This window comes from Diplotaxodon limnothrissa, linkage group LG7 (genome assembly GCF_057381915.1).
Source record: "Diplotaxodon limnothrissa isolate DT_005_m linkage group LG7, D_limnothrissa_male_GT1.1, whole genome shotgun sequence".
Taxonomy (NCBI): Eukaryota; Metazoa; Chordata; class Actinopteri; order Cichliformes; family Cichlidae; genus Diplotaxodon; species Diplotaxodon limnothrissa.
Window position 1 is genome coordinate 62,120,100 of NC_140602.1, and position 16,581 is coordinate 62,136,680.

A 16,581-nucleotide genomic window follows, 5' to 3' on the forward strand; every position below is an offset into this window, starting at 1 on the left:
CCTCACATATGGAAAGTATAGCAGTCTGCAAACAGGAGGCTTAATCAGTGATCCACAAGATTCTGTCAGTATTTACAGACACATGTTCATTCACATTCTGGTCTCTTCTGGTGGTCCATTCATGTAGTGCTGAAGTGCCTGGTGTAAAGGCAGCCACTTCTTTATTGAAGCTTTGATAGCTATAATCCATCTGTAAAGAAAAACAGAAACGTCAACATGACAGCATCTTTCAACTGTTGTTTTTAAAAATATATATATTTAAAAAAGCTTATGTACGAGATAGTTTGATAAATCCTGCAATTGTCGTCTAATTTAAGCAGCACACTGGGATAGAGAGTGGAGAGTCGGAGGGCAGAAGCAGCAGCAGCAGCAGCACACTGAGAAGCAGACACAACAAAAACACACTAGAAAGATGTCTTTGTGTACAAATAGAGTAACAGAATGTCACCACAGTCCCTGGCGTTGTTGGGTCAAATAGAAGACGCTGTTACAAGTCAGTCACTTTTGATACCTAAACCGCACTCATACAAAGCTCTCTTATACTGACACAGGTGTACTAAGTGCAAGATCACAGGGGTTGCTGTTCCTAGTACTAAGAAGACATGCTGGTCAGCCAACAAGCTCACGTACTAAGCCTGTGAATAAAACAAGAGTCAGTTCCTCACCGTTTATTTTCATTTGCGTTTTCAGCACACAGGTAGAAAGTTCTGAACTCATCAGATGGAGGTTTCAGCTCAATGATTGAATTCTTGGCTCCATAAGACTGCTCTCGCACCATGTAACCCTGAAGGTAGATGCCACCTGAAGAAATGATGATAAGATGAATATATGTTCCATTTTTTTCACAAATGTAGTCACAATGGAAGGTCACCAGACCAGATCATTCATTCGCAGCAGCAGGTCATGTATTTGCTTTCCTTTTTCAATCAAAAGAGCAAAACCACCTTTCAGCATTTATTCTAAAAATAATTTCATTTAACTGGTAAGTGGTTATGCAGACACTTGAAGTGAGATTTTAAGGGACAAAACACTGTGAGACATAACCAATAGGTTTGAGTGATTGGCTTACTTGTCCTTACCTAAAAAATAAAAATGGGAATAAACATTAGTGACATTTTACATTGTATTTATGTCATTACATTCATGCTGGTAAGGCATAAAACTAATATGAAACAGAAAGTAAAAAAGCTCCACGGTGGCTGTTACAATAATTTATATAAGACCAAGGTGAAAAAGTATGTTTCTGTACTACAGTTTCTGGCCAATTAGAGAAGAGTGTATACAATAAATTGTTTCTCACCATTGCACACAGACCTGTTTTAGAACATCTGTATCATGTTGAACATGGGTCTAACAAACCCACAGAGATCCATTATTTAATATACAGAATTCCTTTGAGCCTTTATTCGATCCTTATTTTGATTCACCAGTTCATGAAATAGGCTGTCACCAACTTGCCGCTTGCTGTGGATGCACATATATATATATGAGCTGAAAATCAGCCTTGTTGACTGTTGCCAGCTTATCAGAAACAGCCAATGCTGATGATAGCGCTGATGTTTTTTGTTGTGTCACATTAACGTTTCCCCGTCAAGTGTGTTGTTGAGATAAAGAGCATGAACAAAGTTTATGAGAACAGTATTTTTTAGAGTGAATATTTATTTGTTTCCCCAACATAAAAGAGGAATAAAATAGGACAAGAATAACATGACCAAAGAGTTAAAAATTTTCACAGACAGATTTTAAAACACTCCTGTGGCAGTTTATTTACTCCTATAGAAATGTATAGGTTATAAAGTCATGATAACTGACACAAATAAACCTATTAATGAAAATGAGCGTATAGTTTGCTTTTCTAATGAATATACCAATTTTTGCTATGAGATTGGCTTTGAATTTAAAAACTGGGGCAGTAGAAGTGTCTCTAAAAAACTCGATTGAATTCCTAATACACAGAGGAGCAGATAAGTAATAATAACACCACTCTAAATGTACAGACGAGTACTAGGGCCACATTAAGAAAAAAGAATATTATTGATCATTTTAAGACTAAAGTTACACTTTTGACAAAAGTAATTCTATTTTGAGAAAAGAAGTTGAATTTCTATTTCTATTCCTATAACTATTACCTTTAGTGTACAGAGACGAAAATATTTGCTATTGCATAAAGCTCAGTAAGCTGTTAATTCACCTGTAGTACACTCCCGATCAAAAGTTTAAAATCATATTTTGCAGGGTCTCTCGCAGCGCACCATCACGGCTGAGGTGGGATGCAGTAAGACAGTCATTTGGAATTTCTTAAATGATCCTGAGGGTTATGGAACAAAAAAGTCAAGTGGAACACCGAAAAATATTTCACCAGCAATGAGCCGGAGGATGCAGTTGGCTGTCCGTCAAGACACTGGATGATCCTCGACCGAAATTAAGGCCGTTACTGGTGCCGACGGCAGCCTGATAACCATCAGACGGCATCTGATACTGAAGGGCTTCAAAAATAAAAAACATCTTCAAAGGCCTCGTCTCCTTGAACGCCACAGAACTGACTGTTTGGATTTTGCAAAAGAGCACCAAACATGGGATGTTTCCAACGTTAATGCCGTTGAGAATACCATCACATTTTTGGACCATCCTGCATGTTCCCTTGATCTTAATCCAACTGAGAACCTTTGGGGATGGATGGCAAGAGAAGTTTACAAAAATGGACAACAGTTTCAGACAGTAGATGCCAATGCTTTGTGCAGCCGTCTTCACCACTTGGAGAAATGTTCCCACTCACCTCATGGAAACGCTTGCTTCAAGCATTCCGCAACAAATTTTTGCAGTGATCAACAATAACGGAGCTACTCATTACTGAGTTCATGTCTGGATCTTTGATTTCTGTTTTTTGGGGGGGGGGTTATGGGTTTTTTGAAGGTGTGGTCCTGATCTTTTGATGTAAAACAGCCAGTTTCAGTTTAAGCATTGTTTTCAATAAATTGAATGCTCAGAAAAATGTTTTGTCTCACTCCCATTTCTTCTTGTTGCATGTTGAAGCTTTACTTGGAACCTTGTTAAGATCCAACCAAGGAAAATATGATGTTTTTTGCCATTTTTCAAGTGGTCTGAAACTTTTGATCAACACTGTATAAGTAAGACTAGCTTAAACTCTGGAATCTTGACTTTGAAAATGATATAGTTGATAGTACACCCTTAATTTTTACTGATTGTTAACATCTTATTGCAAACTTCAGTTTTGTTGTTGAGAGCCCAGCACTGGTACTTTCTGGCATTTTCTGCTTGTGACATTTATATGACATCAAATAGTTTTTATAATTACAGTCAATTTTTTTGCAGCCTTTTTTCATCAACATTAAACATTTTAACAGAACTGTCCAAGGCTGTGGGAAGCAGGGGTGCTGAGGGTGCTGCAGCAACCCCTGTCACCAAAGACAGACATCACAGTACCACCTGCCAAATGCTAAAAAAAAAAAAAAAAATCAATAAAACACCAGTTCTGTCATTATTTTTCTCAGAAATATTTTTCCCTTCCTATAATTCTGGAACTGCCACTGCTATGTTCCATGTCAGTGTTTAAAACATGATGTAGAGCTGTACCTTGTGCGTGAGTTGCACGGATGCCACTGTACAAGTAGAGGCACCCATCCTTCAGAATGCAGTAGTGCTGTACCCAGGAATCCTTGCTTTTATCCATTTTATGAAGCAATCCAAGACAGTCTGGATTTTTTACAGCCAGCGGGGGCAGATTAGAGTTGTGTTTAGTGACATCCACCCAAACATGGTTCTAAAACATAAGAGTTATTTGAGATCAGTTTAAGCTTAAACTGGTAGTAAGCCACCACAATCAACAACATGACCTATTTACTCCAATCTGAGGTAAATGTTATATGCAATTAAATGAACATTTTCTGTAACAAGCCCTCTTTGATTTATGAAAATATAGAACTTACTTGTGTAATGGTATGGGTAGATTTCTCCATTGCTTCCAGCCATCTGGAATCCAACAAGACAAATAAGATTTTAAACATGGTTTTTATTTCAATTTCTCTCTTTCGCTTTTTGAAGAAATAAAGAATATAGACTGCAGTTTAAAGAACTGCAATTAGAATTCAGAATACAGAAAAAGAAAATGGTACATAAAAATATTTTAAATATGTTTGGTTTGGAAAGTTATATCTGTCATTCTACCTTTTCATTTCCTGGTTGGAAGTGGCGCAGAAGAAGTAAACTCGAAAACCAGACTGAGGATGACACTTAAACACAAATGGTTTTCCAAGTGAAGTGTCTGGTCCCACCTCAGCCCCTTCCATCTTTATTGCTGAAAGTGCCTGCCTTTTGCCTTCATCCTGTAATGACCATGAAGTAGCGCCAAAAGTACACAAAAATTTCTTTGTGGACTGTTTGATTTTGATGACCTGTATCATGCTTACCCGTTTGTGTCTGTAGTAGTAAAGGCAGCAGTCATGCGTCAGTACAAACCACCTCTTTCTCCATCCTTTAATCAGACCAGACTGAGTACGCTTATGAAGGTAACCACGACAGGCTGGTCTCGGTGCGTTAGGACCACGAGCAATGTCTGAACCAACAGTCAATGTCAGAACATCTGGACCTATAATATCAACAATATCACAGTTACCATCTAATTTACCCTTCTGGCCTCCATATTGGTTCTTTATGAATCCATTCCACAAATGTGCTTTATTGTTTATAGCACAACACACCTTGTCTGGCTAAATCAGCAGCTTCAGAATGAGGAATGCTGGTGACATCAATACCATTGACAGCTAGGACATAGTCTCCTAGCATCAACCCAGCTTCCTCTGCAGCTCCATCTGAAACAGAAATAAATAAATGTTAAACTAACAAGGAAACAACACGATGTAAGTTATCAAAACAAATGACAAGCAGAAAAGCAAACACAGTCCTTACGGTACATAATTGCACAGAAATTTTTTCAAGTATTACACAACCTTTTTGTGGAGTTAGATTTTTGCTCATCTGCCTTCCCATTCTAAATACATAGGGCTGAGCCCATTTGGTTTGGAAAACCAAGATTTTTTTTTCAGCTATCTCCAAGTCAGGTCCTATTTCAACAGTAACATAAAAACTACAGAAGAACATAGTGGAGGCCTAGTCCCCCTTATACTAGAAGCTTATAAAGGGAAGATTAAAAATAAATTGATAGCTAAACTTTATCAGAACCTGCAATCACAGATCAATCAACCAATTATATTAAAATTAAATGGGAGATGGAGGCTAAAGTCAACATATCAGAGGAAAGTTGGTTAAATATATGTGGAACACAGATGAAAACCACTAGTTCGGGTTACTGAAGGGAAAAATGTTATTAGGTTTTTTATAACCCCCAAAATAAAATACAAACAAACTGGTCAACCGAGAGACGCTGCTGGAGAAACTGTGAGGAAAATATGGCAGATCACTTTCATATATTTTGGAAATGCCCAGTAATCCAACCATACTGCAGTGAAATGGTGAAATGGTCGAATCAATTTACTTGGTGACTGGTCTCAAATTAAATTTGGATTTCTGTACTGTGTATCTGGGCGATATCCCATCAGCAGTCTTCTTAAGGGACAAATATTTGATAAATATCCTGTTGGGAGCGGGTAAAAAAGCTCTTACCAGGAAGTGGCTGGAGAAAGAGCACCCAACAAAGAAAGATTGGATAGGAATAATGGAGGAAATATACAGAATGGAAAAACTTACATCTCTTTTGAATCTCAAAAGGGACCAATTTCATAAAAACTGGAGGAAGTGGGAGAGATTTGTTGAAGGTGGAAATGTGGGATGATGGGTGGTGGGTTATATAACCAGAGTTTAGCTAAATATTTTTTAATGCAACCACTGGAAGAAGAAAAGCCAGCTAAGGATGTGGCCACTGCTTTTAGAAGGCATAAAATAGACTGGAAATACCCTTCCGAACATCACCAGGGGTGGACTGTAAAGTGCTACGTAGACTTCAGCAGTAACACAAAACCTGAAGACACCTAAAAAGAGGTGGAGGGGAGCTCCCCCAGACCGGGCAGATATGAGGGTTTCACTGTGCCAAGATGTTGTTGTCAGTGTGTATTATGTTTTTTGTTTTTTTTATGTGGATGAATGTCAAAATTATAAAACTTTCAATAAAAATAAAGTATATAAAAAAACAAGAAGTAAAGTATAAATTTGCAGTTTTTTACTAACTCATGTTTTATACCTAATTCTTGATTCAGTTTTATTTATTTAGTGCCAAATCACAACAAGAGTTGCCTTAGGGCACTCTATACTGTGAGGTAAGGACCCTAAAATAATACAGAGAAAACAGAGAAACCCCAACAATCTAATCGCCCTACATGAGCAAGTGCTTTGGTGACAGTGGGAAGATAAAACTCTCTTTTAATAAGGAGAAACCGCCAGCAGAACCAGCCTCAGCAAGGGGCAGCCATCTGCCACGACCATTTGGTGGTGAGGGGAGGAATACAGGACAAAGACAAGTAGTGCAAGAGAGTCAGAGAATAATAATAAATTATGATTAACTGCAGAGTGATGTTTTATATGTGCATTGAAGGACATATCGTGGTCAAAATTGACTCTAAGACTCCTCACAGTGCTACTGGAGGCCAAGGTAATGTCATCAAGAGTAAACATCCAGTTGGATTCAATATTTCTAAGATTTTTAGGGCTAAACTATACACTAGGGTGGCTGTAGCTCAGGTGGCAGAGCAGGTCAGCCACTAACCAGAAGGTCAGTGGTTCGATCCCAGGCTGCCTACTGGCTGCATGCCAAATATCCTTGGGCAAGATATTAACCCCGTGTTACTGGTGGTGGTCAGAGGGCCCGGTGGCGCCAGTGTCCGGCAGCCTTGCCTCTGTCAGTGCGCCCCAGGGCAGCTGTGGCTACAATGTAGCTTGCCGTCACCAGTGTGTGAATGTGTGTGTGAATGGGTGAATGACTGAATGTAGTGTAAAGCGCTTTGGGGTTCTTAGGGACTGAGTAAAGCGCTATACAAATGCAGGCCATTTACTAACCTATAGCTGAATTAAACATAATCTTAGTGTGTGGTGAGGTCTCTCCATTTACCTGAATGTATTAGATAGATACAGTTCAAACCACTGCAGCGCAGTACCTGTAATTCTTACACCATGCTCTAATTGCAACAATATTGTTGTTGTTGTTATTATTATTTTTATTATTGTTGTTGTTGTTGTATTGTATGGTATGGCCTGTATTTGTATAGCACTTTTCTAGTCCCTAAGGACCCCAAAGCGCTTTACACAATCAGTCACCCACCCATTCACACACACATTCACACACTGGTGATGGCAAGCTACATTGTAGTCACAGCTGCCCTGGGGCGCACTGACAGAGGCGGTTGTGGTCAATCGTATCGACTACTGAACTGAGGACTAGCAGGATAAGCACAAAGATGAGTCCACTGTCAGAGGCCATAAGAAGATTATTTGTAACCTTCACTAAAGCTGTTTCTGAGCTGTGATGAGCTCTGAAACCTGACTGAAACTCTTCAAATAAGCCATTCCTCTGCAGATGATCAGTTAGCTGTTGGGTACTCTTTCAAGAATTCTTGAGACAAAAGGAAGGTTGGAGATTGCCCTATAATTAGCTAAGACCGCTCAGTCAAGTGACGGCTATTTAAGTAATAGTTTTAACTACTGCCAACTTGAAGGTCTGTGGTATGTAGCTAATTAATAGTGATAGGTTGATCACCAAAGTTGTTTTCTTTGGTTGCCTCCCCAATTGGACCAGTAATGACATGTTTAGCAAGTGGTGTCCAAAAATGATGTGGGCTTTATAAATGATTGGGAAATTTTCTACAGAAAACCCAGTCTTGTTAGGAGAGAAAACATCTATCCCACTTTGGATCGAGCAGCTCATGGATGGGTCTCATTTCTAGAGATCTGGCCAATTTTATAAACCCCTCCCCCAAAACGTGACTATCCAGAGTTGGGACCAGGAAGCAGAGTTGCAATCTTACACACCTCTCATCACTGGCTGTGTAGACTTAGAGACTGTGTCAGCTCCCAAACAGACAAACCAAAGATCAGGTAGCTGCTCTGCACTGTTGCCACATGGCATTGAAGAAGATAACAGTGGATTAATTATATCTTTAAACTTAAACCCTCTGGAACACAAACTTGGAGTAATCAGGACCCTACAACACCGGGCAGAAAATGTTCCCTCTAAGCCAGAAGGGGAAAGGGGGTAAAACACACATGTAAAGAAAGCTCTTAAAACATGTGGTTCTCCTAACTGGGCTTTCGACAAATCAGCAAAGATGCACAGAGCAGAAGGTCAGACACAACTAGGGAGAATCAGGACAAGCAGAACAATATTGTCATCTCTTATGTAGCAGGTTTATCAGAGAAACTCAGGAGAGTCTTCTCCAAGCATGACATCCCAGTGTACTTCAGACCCAGCCTCACACTCAGACAAAAACTGATTCATTCCAAGGACAAAACTCCCGTACACAACCTTAACAATGTAGTGTATGCTGTACAGTGCAGCAAGGAATACTCAGACCTCTACATTGAAGAAACCAAACAGCCACTCCATAAATGCATGGCACAACATAGAAGAGCCACCTTGATGGGACAAGACTCAGCTGTCCATCTGGATCTAAAGGACAAAGATCACTCTTTTGAGGATGCCAATGTTCACATTTTGGACAGAGAAGACAGATGGTTTGAATGAGGAGTGAAAGAAGCCATCTATGTCCACTGTAAACGACCTTCTTTGAACAGAGGCGGTGCCTTACAACACCAACTGTCTGCCATCTATAATCCAGTTTCGAGATCCCTTCCCAGACGCCTAAACGCCCACTCACATCCTGGGCCATCTGACCTCAGGAAATCACATGATAGGTTGGGGCTAGATCTCACAATGGATTCACCTGAAACCCTGATTGTGGCCCACACCTGTTTTCACACCTTGGCTCGTGTGATTAGGTAGAGGATAAACAGCAGGTCCACGAAATGTGTAATTACATTTGCATCCTGGTTACTTTTGCAATGCTTAAATTCCAGAAAATAAAAAAAACACGCAAAATAACAACTACAAAGCAGTTGAGTCAGCACTATGATATAGAAATTTACTTACTTGTGTCAACCTCTGTGACCACAATGGGTTTAGAAAACTGTATTCGAAAGCCCCAGGGATATTCTCCTGTCCCTTTGCTGATCTTAACAGTCCTCTCTCGAACTGGAAGATGTTTGAAGATGATGAAAGAGATGTTTAACAAGAGCAGCAAAATGTACATATGCACAGCAGGTAAAAAAGGTATTGAACTCATCACCAATTTTCTAGGTAAATATCCAATGTACACAATCAAACCAAATATGTACATGAATTAATTTATGTGTAATAATGAGAAAATGACACAAAATCGTCATTTTAATAGCACTCTACTTTTTACACAGTCATACTCACTATTTACAATTCACACCCCAACGCATACACCCAACGGGCCACGTTTAACACTGACAAGCAGAGATAGGAGCAGGCAGGTCTTCATGCACCCGTGTTTCCTGCACCTTGTCTGGGGCAGAGGTTGGCTGGTGTTCCAGGGTCAAGCCAACTGCATCCCAGGGTTGCTGTTGGCTCTGGGGATCATCCATTCATCCGCACTTCGAAGGGCAGGGTGGATGTGGATGGTTATCTGTCTTTGTGCAGCTTCATGAGGGGTGGGGGGGGTTCCTCTCCCTGCTGCTATCCACTGGTTGTTGTTGCCCCACCCACAGGATATGGGCATTTGCTGGCTCTGGGGTGCCTGGCTGGGCGATTTGGTGTGATTGCTGACCTGCTGCCTGGTTGGCTTGGACATTTTTGTTGCATTGGGGCTCCACCGATTGCGCCCAGGTCATTTCCTCGGATTGTGCTGGGATGGCCGGCCTCTGCCAGGGTCAGCTGCCTAGTGCCTCTGGTTCTTTAGCACTCCTGCCTTTTAGCTGTGGGCTTCCCTCTTCCTTAAACCGGCGGGGACACACTTTGGCCTCGGATTTTCAACACTCTTGGGGGACTGGGTGGGGTCTTCCCCTGTCTGTCTCTCGTCCCCAGGGGACGTTGTTGCAGTCTCTCACCCTCATTATCAAGTACGTTTCATGACAAACACCCATGCACAGGCACTCACATTCTTTCTTTCTCTCTCTGTTTCACACAGACACTCACACACACGCAAAATTGTATGTTCCTCTTGGCAAAGCAAATGTGTTTGGCACCACAAAGCATTTAGATCATGAATCTGGTTGCTAAAACTTCCAGACAGGACAGGTTACTAAAAAGAAAGAAATATATTTACTTAGAGGATTGTTAGTTTGTTCAATACTTATTTCACCCGCTGTATGTACACTACCGGTCAAACGTTTTAGAGCACCCCGATTTTTAGAAGATTATGCAATTTAATGCCTCATTGCACTCTGAAATGAAAGCATATTACAAATAAGCAATGCAAAGCACAGAAATCGTGGAATCAATTTATAGAGCAAAATGTATTCTAAACGTTTGACTCATCAAAGTAGCCACAGATATAACAGCTGAACATGCCCGTGGCATTCTTTCTACAATAGCAATCAAATATTCTTCAAAACGTTTTTCCCATATCTGTTGCAGAAGTTCTTGTAGGTTGCTTTGTTTTCGCTCTTCTGTCCAGTTCATCCCAAACTAGCTTGATGGATAGTAAGTCTGGAGACTGTGCTGGTCACTCCATGTTTTCAAGCTTACCATCTTGTTCTTTTTTCCTGAGGTAATCGATTTTCTTGCTATAGGATGAGCTCTTGACCAACTAGGCACATATCAGACGGTACTGCATGGTGCTGCAGAATGCTGTGGTAGCCGTTTCTGTTCAGGGTGCCTCTCACTCTGTACAAGTCACCACCCCCTGATCCAGCAAAACAGCCCCAGGCTATCACACTTCCTCCTCCACGTTTGACAGTTGATGCCACACACTGTGGAACCATCCTTTTGCTTACTTGACAGCATCCAAAGATTCCTTGTGATGAACCAAAGATTTCAAATTTTGATTCATCAGTCCATTTTCCAGTCTTCTGTAGTCCAGTGGCAGCGTTTCATGGCCCAGGCAAGCCTCTTTGTTTTATTCTGACGTCTTAGCGAGGGCTTTCTTTCTGCAGCTTGTCCTGTCAAACCTACAGCTTGAAGGTTTTCTTCACAGTTGAAACTGAGAATTGCTTACTACAGTTGCTATTAAGCTGTGCTTGAAGCTGTTGTCCTGTATGCCGCAAGCTGTTAACTCTCAGAAACTTGTTCTCTGATTCAGTTGTGGCTTTGCATCTGCCAGACCTCTTCCTGTCAGAGTTTGCCCCAGTTTATGAGTGCCACTGTACTCACTGACACCTTGACTTTCTTTGCAATTTATCTGTAGGAAGACGTACATTTTTAAGTGTTATGCTGGTGTGGCTCTCTTCCATTGTCCATTTTGTTTTTTGCACTGTTTTTTTTTTTTTTAGCAACACACTACTTTCTGCAGTACAGTGCTGTTCAACTGATGCTCACGAGGGTACGGTACCACAGTGTGTTCCTACACTGCTGTTATGCAGACAGAGGGGGTTGTAAGTAATCCAGAAAAGTTGGAACACCTGTAGGAATTAGTTGCACTAGCTTTCAAGGCTTGATCAACCTCCATTGCTGCCGAACAGCTGCACTTTTTTCAGTTTTGGGTAACCTTACCTTTTTTTTTTAACCTCTGGCAGTTCACCACGTACCTTTGTACCATTTCAAGCTATTCATTGGAGTAGAACTACTTGAACTGCAATAAATAACTGGAAAAATTGGGGTGTTCTAAAACGTTTGACTGGTAGTGCTAAGTTAAATTCACAGTAATATCTCTGCAGTACTCAAGAGTTTCTCAGTAATTCTCAGTAACAACTAGGATTCAGTACTAAATGACCTGTTACTGTCATTAAATTAAATAAAGTTAACTTTTTTGTAAAAACACAAAAGCTACAGCTTACTTGAGACGGCACGAGTTCTGGTGGTTAGGCTGGTATGAATTCCCCCAGAGCCTACATTATCTCCTTGAAAAATCCATGCTGATGAGTGGAATGTTTCTGTATAAAAGCCCCTGTCTTCATTTTCTTGAAATGCTATGTCCATAGAAGGCGTGTCCTCTGATACTAGCAAAACAAAGAAAGACACAAATCAAACAAACGAACACTAAACAGCACAATTCATTACATATAGATGCATTTCTATATCTGCAGTTGTCAAATCAGCAAAGAAGTGTAAGGAGCTTGGAAAGAAAGCGACTTAAGTTTTGAATACCTGTCCACCTGGTTGTATAAAACTGAAGAAACTTCGCAGATGAGATGTGAAACATCTTCACAAAACTTAAAGAAGTCCAGTCACTTTTTATGGATAATAAACAGATAATACAGCATTCTGCTTGCACCACTTACAGGACTGGCAGATCAAATTTAATCACTAAACTTACTCTTTATGACATTTTTTCCCTGACATTTGTTCAAGCTTTCCATCAAAGTCACCTGATTCCTCTGTGATGTCACTGGTGATTGAGCTTCCTCCAACAGAGCTCCACTGCTTGCTCTCTTTGAAGAGCTTTCGCCTTTTAGCCAAGTGTTCAGAGCCACTTGTTTCCGAATCTTTATGAACCACAGGCTTCAGATGCTCCTTGATCTCTAAAGAAGCTGGGAATGGTCATGAAGAATCACAAATAGGTGAGTTTTACATAACTAATTGGCTGAAACGAATTTAAATGAATATGAATGGAAATAACTTACATTTAGATACACACTGTTTTTCAGTCCTGTTAGTTTTACCAAGCGTCTCTTTTGCAAGGACCTCTGTGTCTTTAAAATCTTTTGCTGGACCTGATGATATGCTTGCAGGTTGTCTTGAATTTTCTGTGTCGATTTCCAGATAATCTGTCCTCTCATTTATCAGTGGGAGAATAGGGTCGGTATCTTCCATGTTTTCACTAGTTGGTTTAGGTTTAATGTCCTCTGTAACCTCATTTAAGTTTAATGATTCTACATCTAAGTCCTGCAAGAGGGACATGCATGGGTCGTCCACAGCATTTCTAAAATCCCTCTTTAGACAACTATCCAGGGATAATTGTGAGTCCCTCTGCAAGAGACTTGGCTCAAATGCACCATCTGTTATTGTCTGAACTGAGAACTTGCTATATCCGGGTAAAAAAGAGACTGAATCCTTCTGGTTTGCATTTTTAACCTCATTGTTTGCAGGTAGTATTTCTGGGTGACTCTGTAGCATATGTTCCTCTGAGCCACTGCAGGATGGAGGGATGACTTGTATAGAAAAAGCTCTTCGAGTTAGCTCTTCTGTAAGGGGCTCTGGACTGTGATATTCTCCTTCTCCAAATTCTTGGTCAAATCCACTGTCTGCTACTTCACATTGATCAACAGTATATTCACAATCATCAGTGTCTAGACTTTCCATATCCTTATAAATGCTCAAGTTAGTATCATGTTGACTGTTGAAGTCATGTCTTTCACAGTGTTCAGTGTTCATGATGATTTCAGGATTAATCTCAGAACCAGTCACATAGAATGGACTGAGCAATGGCTGTGCTCTGGCATGGCTGTCTAGAATTTCCGGAACTTGTTTTAAACTCCCTTTGGTTTGTGAAAATGTATCATTTTCTAATCCAAATGCAGATAACCTGTCATCGCCCTTTTCAGTCCTTTCTAGCTTCTCTGTCTGGAGGGGAAGTGAGCACATGACCAAAGAGGAAAAAGATTCTCTGTAAGGTAGCTGGAGATCTTCCTGCATCAGTCCTAGACCCTGTGACATCCCAGGAAATGTTTGACGTCTTTTCTTGGGTAATGAACATACTTTGTGTTCGACGGTGGCAATACTATTATTTCTAATCCAGGATTTTCTTTTCTGACTATTGATGAAGTCTTTCATGAAGCTAGACCTGTTGGTAGACATCAAGGGTCTCATGAACACTGGGTCATAATTGTCAGATTGTGATAACTCATCAAAAGAAGGTGGCAGACCCCCTCTTTCTTCTTCTTGTGCACAAAATAGACATTGAAGTTCCTCAGTGGAGGTCAAGTCTCCTCGTTTATCAACAGCTGGACTAGAAGTGTTGATTCTACAAGAAGCTAAGTCTTGTGTCAGACCTTCTAAACTATTGTTTTTAATATCTGCAAACTCTTGGGGTGGGGGGATGTGCCAGAACCCATCACCAGAACTGAGACTTGTATGGAAACTTTGCCTCTTTCCTTGAGGTTTAATATTTAACAGCAGCGGTGGGCTTGATAGATGATCTGCCAGTTTAAAGTCTCCCGATCCTTGTTGTTTGTCATCACTACAGCATTGACTGCAGTCTGGATTGTCCCATATATTTGCAGATCTGGCACATTTTGAATCACAATAAGGCTCAGTTTGTTTACTTGTGGTTCCAGTGTGATCTTTGTCATTATTGTTGTGATTTTTTTCCTCATCAGTGACATTATCCAATGGTTGTTCAGAAGACTCATTGTCTGGCATCCATGTCTCCTCAAATTTGCTCTTAAAAACCTCAGTACTGGACCAGCTTTTATTCATGAAAACAAGTGTGGTCTTGTTGCCAGATGTATTAAGCTGAAGTTTTAAATGTGATCCAGTGCAGTTAATATTCAGGATGTTAGTAACTGGAATTGGTGAGTGGATTTGATTTTCAGATAAGGGTTCTTGTGACTGCTGAAACATAATATTTGGTGATGAATCTCCTGTTACAGAAACTGAGGTTACTATTTTCACTCCGTTCTTCTCGTCCTTTGTTGTTTTGGTATAAATACTCTTTTGGTGTGCAAATGAATTCAAGTGATAATCTTGCTTAAATCTTTTCTCCTTGGGTTCAGGATTGTTGTATTTTTCCTCATCTTCAGATCTTGACAGTACATTTTCCTTTCGAAAAGAGTCTGTTTCTCCCTTTTCAACAATGTCATCTTTGGTGCAGACAGTGCTTTTGTTCTGCTTTTTAAAGATGTATGGTGAGATACTCTCTGAAAGAAAAAGCAAAATAGTGAAATAATTATATTAGAGGATGTTTGACAGTACAAGTATTATAGTGCTTACTCATAGTTTGTTCTGGTTTCTTTCTAATATTGTAGGCCCTTTACTGTAACAATATAAAGCTCAAATGCTGTTGTGAGTTAGTGCTACATAAATAAAATGATATAACACAATTTTCCCAACACTACAAAATTACTTTGGAACTGGTGAATTTCATTCTGGGGTTGCTTGATTGTTGGATACCTCATGCATTGAGGTTTAAGTACTGATCAATACTTTTGCTTGTTTATTTTAGCTTTTTCTCCATAAAGTTAAAAGCCCATTAGGATTCAACATTATACTAGTTATGCCATAAAACCCACTATTATGAAGCTGCTATTAGTCCTCTACCGGTCTCAAGAAGTACTTGCACGTTGTATGCACGTGTGGAGAAAAATGTGAATCAGCTAAGCACAAGATTAACCTCACTGCGTCCTCCCAAGCTCCAACTCACGTTTGTTGCTGCTGGAGCTCTTCCTCCTCTTGCTATTTCTCCTTCTCCCCCTCTTGCTCATTCTGAAATCCACCACAGTCTCACATCCGCTGGGAAACAAAACACTGAACGAAGACAAACAAGTGTTGTATTTTTTATGGGTATATGTACACATTTTGGCTCAATACATTTTCAGATTCCAGACTAAGCAGATCATATGTCAGTTTGCTCTGACTGTTTTAATGAATGTTTTGCTTGGCATTTTTTACACTGACATGAAAGCAATTATTAAAGAAACAGAAAATGTAAATCATTAAGATGCTTAATTCTCAGTATTTATCACCATTTTTTTTAAAAATACAAACACTAGTAATTATTGAAATGTCTAATTACTGTTGAACAAACTGATACAAAAGGAAAAATTATAACCTGGCAATATCCAGTTATGTACAGAAAGTTTATGCACTGGTATATAATCCTGTGCAACTCAGTTAACATGTGCATCAAACAGTTTCCTGCTTAAGAAGCAAAAAACAAACAAACAAAAAAACCTCCTTTTGTCTGAATGAGCACCATCTATAAACAGATAAAACATCAAAGTGTGTTAACAAGTTAGAGCTGACACCTGGTTTTGTTTTGTTTTTTTGTTTTTTGTTTTGTTTTTCTGAGAAAGACAAGAGATGATTTTCAATAAACGACAATAATGTCAGTAAAGTCAGACATGTGACTTATTCAAATGTGAAAATTAGAGCTGTTAGTAGGGGTGCAACGATATTCGTATCGATATTGAACCGTTCGATACAGTGCTTTCGGTTCGGTACGCATATGTATCGAACAATACAACATTTGTAATTTATTTTATCAACTTTCCTTCTGACGATGCTGTCTGTGTGGAGCGCTCAGTGAATCTGCGTTCGACTACTCCGCCTAGGCTGCACTGTCGAGCGCAGATCCACTGAGCGCTCAACACAGACAGCATAGTCAGAAGGAAGAGCGCAGGGCACCTCCCCCACCCTCATTCAGATCTGGCGTTTGGAACTATTTTGGTTTTCATGTGACGTATGACCCTGAAGGTAAGCGCGTCATGGACTAAAGTAAA

At 40.0% G+C, this 16,581-nt stretch overlaps 1 protein-coding gene and 1 pseudogene across 1 annotated transcript; one reads left to right on the plus strand and one right to left on the minus strand.

Annotated features, from left to right (window-relative positions):
* Positions 1–90: 90 nt before the first annotated feature.
* Positions 91–15,564, minus strand: pdzph1 (PDZ and pleckstrin homology domains 1). The gene is made up of 12 exons (XM_085358622.1): positions 15,504–15,564; positions 12,766–15,000; positions 12,511–12,672; positions 11,980–12,141; positions 9,113–9,214; positions 4,719–4,829; positions 4,428–4,606; positions 4,186–4,343; positions 3,948–3,990; positions 3,595–3,781; positions 666–801; positions 91–190 (listed from the first exon to the last, which is right to left on the minus strand). Exons 1-12 carry the CDS (start codon positions 15,562–15,564, stop codon positions 91–93), a joined length of 3,636 nt encoding a protein of 1,211 aa, XP_085214748.1.
* On the plus strand, positions 6,351–8,965 carry LOC146629470 (uncharacterized; annotated as a pseudogene).
* Positions 15,565–16,581: the final 1,017 nt, after the last annotated feature.